The 5448-nt window shown below is 43.6% G+C and overlaps 1 protein-coding gene across 1 annotated transcript; it reads left to right on the top strand.

The window, feature by feature from the left end:
- Nucleotides 1-4300: 4300 nt before the first annotated feature.
- LOC105805477 (testis-specific H1 histone) lies at nucleotides 4301-5089 on the top strand. Its single transcript, XM_012638384.1, has one exon. The coding sequence runs from the start codon at nucleotides 4301-4303 to the stop codon at nucleotides 5087-5089; it is 789 nt and encodes a 262-aa protein (XP_012493838.1).
- The last annotated feature ends 359 nt before the right edge of the window (nucleotides 5090-5448 follow it).

The raw sequence follows: 5448 nt of genomic DNA, 5'->3' as shown, positions 1-5448 counted from the left end.
CCTATTCCTTAGGTGTTTCTGTTGTGTGGTTTCTCTTGTGTAAAATGAAAGGGTCATTCACATTGATGACATTCAAAGTGTTTTTCTCTGGTGTGATTGCTCGTTGGTTACCTAAGGATAGAGAAATTGCTCTCTACTCATTGGTTACATTCATAAAATTTATGTCCACTGTAAATTCTCTCATGTGTCTCAGGGATGAAAGATCAAAAAATGCTTTTCCACACTCATTGAATTCATAGGGATTGGCCTCATTATGTACCTTTCTTATGCGCACGAAGTGAAGAACTACATTGGAGGGATTTTCCATACTGATTATATTCATAGGGCTTTTCTCTAGTGTAGTTAGTCATATTTCCTAAGGGATGAAGTAACGCTGAAGGCTTTCCCACAGTCATTGCATTCTATTTTGAATTCTCTTGTACACAGTGAGGGGAAAGCTACTCCAGAAGTATTTTCCATATTAATTACAATTATAGAATTTTCTCCAGTGTGAGTTCTCATGTGTACACCAAATGTGAGTGCTTCCTGAATATTTCACCATAATATGACAGTCATAGGGTTTCCCCTCAGTGTGAATTCTCATGAGTACAGTGACAGTAGAACTTATACTGAAAGCCTTTCTGTATCGATCACATTTATAGAGATTCTCCCCAGTATGAATTCTCTTTTGCCCACTAAGGACAGATCTAACGCTGAAGACTTGAAAACACTACTTACATTCATAATGTTTTATTCTAATGTGAATTCTCACATGTATCCAAAGGGATGAGTGATTACTGGAGGCTTTCCTGCTGTCCATACATTCATAGGGTTTCTCTCCATTATGTATTCACATCTGCATAGGAAGTTAAGAACTACTACTGAAACATTTTCCACATTAATTATATGCAGAGTATTTCTCATGAATTCGGTATGAATTTTCTTGTGTTGAATAAGGTTAGATCTTGCATTGATTACATTCATTGAGTTTTTCTCTAAGGTGACTTCCCTCCATTTTTGTACAATTGAGGGACTTTTACCTGAAAATATCCTGCTTAAGATTTGACCCTTTGGTTTTAAGTAGAACCTACAAATCCGGAGAGGCGCTTGGAGCATTTCACCCTTTTCTTTCACCCATTCATATGCTTTATCTAACCAGGAGATCAAACTGGGTTTGCTGAGATTGTGGCCAAGTAATGTTTCTGTAGTTCTCCTACATCCTATTTCTGTACAGGTTTCACTGAGAAGTGTCCAGTAAAGCCCACTTCTTCTGGGTGAGCTCCATAGTCTTATGTTTGAAGGTCACTGAGTCAGTCCTATGATTAGCTTGTCAGCAGCCCAGCAGCTAACCCTTCCTCCCTTGCATTTCCCATCTGGTGACAGGGAAGGTCCTGAGCAGACTAAGCATTAGTTGAGGACAGATAAACAACTGCCATCCCTTAAATCTGACTGTAAATTTTTTTGAAATATAGACCAATGAGAACCCAAAGATACTCCTCTTTTTACGCTTACTATCCATTTGTGGCAGGGATCTTAGGCACTTTAGGTGGCATTTTCCCACTGAACTGTGATTTTTCAGATGAAGGCAGTTTGAGCCTGGATCTCCAACAGCCTCTTGTCCTTTTTGTGTAAATGTATCTATGTGTATATGTGTACATATGTACAGTAACATAAATAACAGTTTTTATGAAAAATCATTTCCTGAAACAATAAAGTTGGGTGAGAACAATGGCATCATTTCTCACATTCAGGCATACCTGTATTTCTTAAATAATAAGACTTGAAATTTGAAATTATTCCTTGATCCATAGGCTGCAGAATGAATGTTGTGTCCGAAAGCATGAAAACAACATTCATCTCCTTATACATCTCCATTGGAGCTCTTGGGTGACCAGGTGCATTGTCAATGAGAAGTAATATTTTGAAAGGAATTTTTTTTCTGAGCAGTAGATCTCAGTAGTGGGCTTAAAATATTTAGTAAACCATGCTATAAACAGATGTGCTGTCATCCTAATTCTTAAGGACCCTGGAATTTTCAGAACTGTAAATGAGCATTGGCTTCAACTTAAGGTCACCAGCTGCATTAGCCCCTAAAAAGAAGCCTATCCTTTGAAGCTTTGAAGCTTGGCATCGACTTCTCTCCAGCTATGAAAGTCCTAGATGGCATCTTCTTCCAATATAAGGCTATTTCATCTATACTGAGAATCTTTTGTTTAGTGTAGCTACCTTCATCAAGTATCTTAGCTAGATCATCTGGATAACTAGTTACAGCTTCTATATCAGCACTTTCTTTACCTTGCGCTTTTGTGGTATGGAGATAGCTTCTTTCCTACGACCACTGGCCTATGTGACCAGCAAGTGTAGCCAGACCAGGAGATCATACAAATGGGCAAAAATCCTGCTCCATGTGGTTCTGCCTCTCCATCTGGAAATCCTTCCTTGGTGCACTGTTCCTGCGCTGATGTATTAGTTCCCTGCTCATGGAAATCATCAGGATCACAGTACTCTGCACTGATTTAAAGACTGGGAGAAGTTACAGTGAGTGCCTGTAGATACTCTTGAATCTGAGCAAATCTGAAATGCGCTTATGGAGCTAAACTGTCCCCTGCTCTATAGTGGAGATACATAAGAGGGACAGGGTCAATCTTAGAGAAAAAGAGAACCTAGCACAGTAGTTAAGAACTCAGGCCTTAGAATTAAGTAGACTTAGGTTTGATTCCAAACTCTACCACTTGCTGTTGTGTGACCTCTTACAATCTCTGTCATTTTCTGTAGTTGTCCTTCACAATTTGGCCTTAACCTACCTTTCCAGTCTCATCTCATGCTACTTCCCTTCTCATTGCCTACCCTCCCTGCCTGTTTTCAACCAGATAAAACTACCAGAGAGCTTCTTAGAAGGTAAAACCTCTGGCCCTATCCCAGACCTAATGAATCAAAATCTGCATGTTATGAATATCCTAGGGTACTTGATTTGCACATTAAAATTTAAGAAGCCCTGGTCTAATCTACTTATTGGAGCAATGATTCACGGAAGAAACTGTGTCATAGTCCATCCTGTGATTTCTGAGTATATAAGATTGCCCTCTGGAAAAGTATGTATGCTTTGCAGTTTGAAATATTCTTTGAATTATTCCCAACTAAATGGTGTCCAAAATAAGTGGTCCTTGAGAAGCTAGTCCTTACTTGGTCCCCTTCATTTCCAACTCTATTTTTAGTAGTTATGGGTCTCATTCTTGTTCAGGCTGGTCACAAACTCCTGATCTCAGGCAATCCTCCCGGCTCAGCCTCCCAGAGTGCTGGGATTACAGGCGTGAGGCACTGCATTCAGCCTCATATAGCTGTTAAAGAGCTAGGATATGTATCCATGTCTTCGGGCTCTAAGTCCAATTTTTTTTTCTTTTTGAAAAAATATTGTGGCACATTGTACCCTTTAATACAAACTTAATTTAAAATAAAGAAAAAGTCATATAGGATTGCAGGAATAATTGTGGTAGTTAAAGAGGCGAGAAATTATTTGAAAGAGTTTGGGGACGCTCAGTTAAGAAACAGAATTTAGCAGGATCTTGAAACATGAGCAGGATTTATATAGTCAGAGAAAGGGGATGGGCAATCCCAGAAGAGGATGGATGGCAGAAAAGCACAAATTATGTTCAAAGAATAATGATGAAATCAGTGTCCTTAGGCTATTTGAAATCTGATTGTTCCAATTCAATTGAATTAGGCGTCTAAACTTCCCAGGTGTGGGAATCAGTGTTTATGGTAGAGGGACCACAGCGCTTCCTGCTTTTACTTCATGTTCTTGCACAAAATCCAGCATGCAGAATCAGAGAGACGTAACTGCAGACACCTAACTGGTGAGACTTAAAGGTAGGAGTTTCTGGGCTGGATTGTGTTTCATGGACTACCACATTTACGTTCTCCGGGCATTGTATTGCTTGTTTTGGATGGTTGGGAGTAGCTTCTCTCACCTTGAGGAGAGACAGTCTGGTGTGCCAGACTACAGAAAAATAGTGGACTTCAGAAAGCTGTGGAGATCAAGAGCAGTAAATATGAGCTGGAGGTTATTTATGTGATTGTTAGAGGTGCACAAGCGTTGAAGATTTGGATTGGTTTAGACCTAGACGGAAGTGGCGTTTGATTGGTTATTTGAAATTAAAAAGGCCCCTACCTGGGTGGGGTCTGCCAGGCGCATAATTAGAACCTGAAAAACTCTACCGGGCCCGCCTGCCTTTGTGACGTAGCCCAGTCAGCCTCAGCTGTAGATCTTGCCTTGACTGGTGAGCCCGAAAGCCAGTGGCCCCGCGGAGGCGGGAGCTGGGCCATGGCTGAGGCGGCTGGGCCCAGTGGCGAATCCCACGGCGCCGAAGTGAAAACCCAGCAGCCCGCGGCAAAACTCGTCAGGGGACCACTGAGGCGCGGCCCGCGCTCGGTGCTTAAAGTGTCTCAGCTGCTGCTCCAGGCCATCGCTGCGCACAAAGGGCTGACTTTGGCAGCCCTCAAGAAGGAACTTGGAAACGCTGGCTACGAAGTGCGCAGGAAGAGTGGCCGCCACTCAGGCGATATTCCCAAGTCCAAGGTGAAGGGCACGCTCCTTAGGGTCAGCGGCAGCGACGCTGCCGGCTACTTCAGGGTCTGGAAGATTCCAAAGCCGAAAAGAAAGTTGAGATGCCCGGGGTTGGAGGAGGTTGTCCGCCCTCCGAGAAGGAGCCCACGGAGGCGTCGGGTGCAACGCAGGGCAGCCAAGAAGGCCAGAGACATATGGAGACGGAATGCAAGGCTAAACGAGAGGGCGAGGAGGGTGAGGCCAAGAGCCAAGGAGGAAGCCAGGGCCAAAGTGGTGGACGAGGGGAGAGGACGAACCACGAAGGAAGACCCCAGGCCTACGTCAGAAGAGGAGAAGAGGCCAAGCTCGAAGCCCAGGGAGAAGAAGCATGACCTCGAGAAGCCAGTAAAACGAACCATCCAGAAGCCAAGCCCGCTTAAAACCAACCAGACTTCCAGTGGTCAGGGAAGGACTCGCACAAAGACTTCCACTAAATCTGAAGGTCCTCGGAATGCAGTCGGGAATTCACAGTGTGGGAGCAGTGTCCCTTCCTCCAGGCACAGATGACTTTCCCCCATAGGCTCGTATGTGAGCAGCTCTCACACTCATTGAAAATGGGCAAAACTATTTACAGGGCCTTTCCACCACATTGTGTCTGTTGCCTCTTTGCCTTACCTGGAAGGGGAGCGAGCGTGGGTGTTAAGGTGAGATGTGTGACAGGAGCATGTGGGGTGAAGAGAGAAAAAGGAGCTGAGATTCTTTTCCTGCTGCAGGACCCAGAGAAATGTCTTCTAAAAGGAAAGAAAACAGGTAGAGGAAAACCAGCAACTTAAAGGAGCTAGAAGTGTTGAAGTAATGTTAGACACGCTAGCAAATCCAAATTGAGTTTGAAAGAGGAGGGCATATTGGGAGAAGAGCAGACAACC

The sequence above is a fragment of the Propithecus coquereli genome, unplaced genomic scaffold (genome assembly GCF_000956105.1).
Source record: "Propithecus coquereli isolate 6110/MARCELLA unplaced genomic scaffold, Pcoq_1.0 Scaffold13, whole genome shotgun sequence".
Lineage (NCBI taxonomy): Eukaryota > Metazoa > Chordata > Mammalia > Primates > Indriidae > Propithecus > Propithecus coquereli.
This window is presented reverse-complemented; position numbering and strand designations above follow the sequence as displayed.

Bases quoted from the DNA above. Each gene is read 5' to 3' on its own strand.
- LOC105805477 (XM_012638384.1), top strand. From the start codon at position 4,301: ATGGCTGAGGCGGCTGGGCCCAGTGGCGAATCCCACGGCGCCGAAGTG.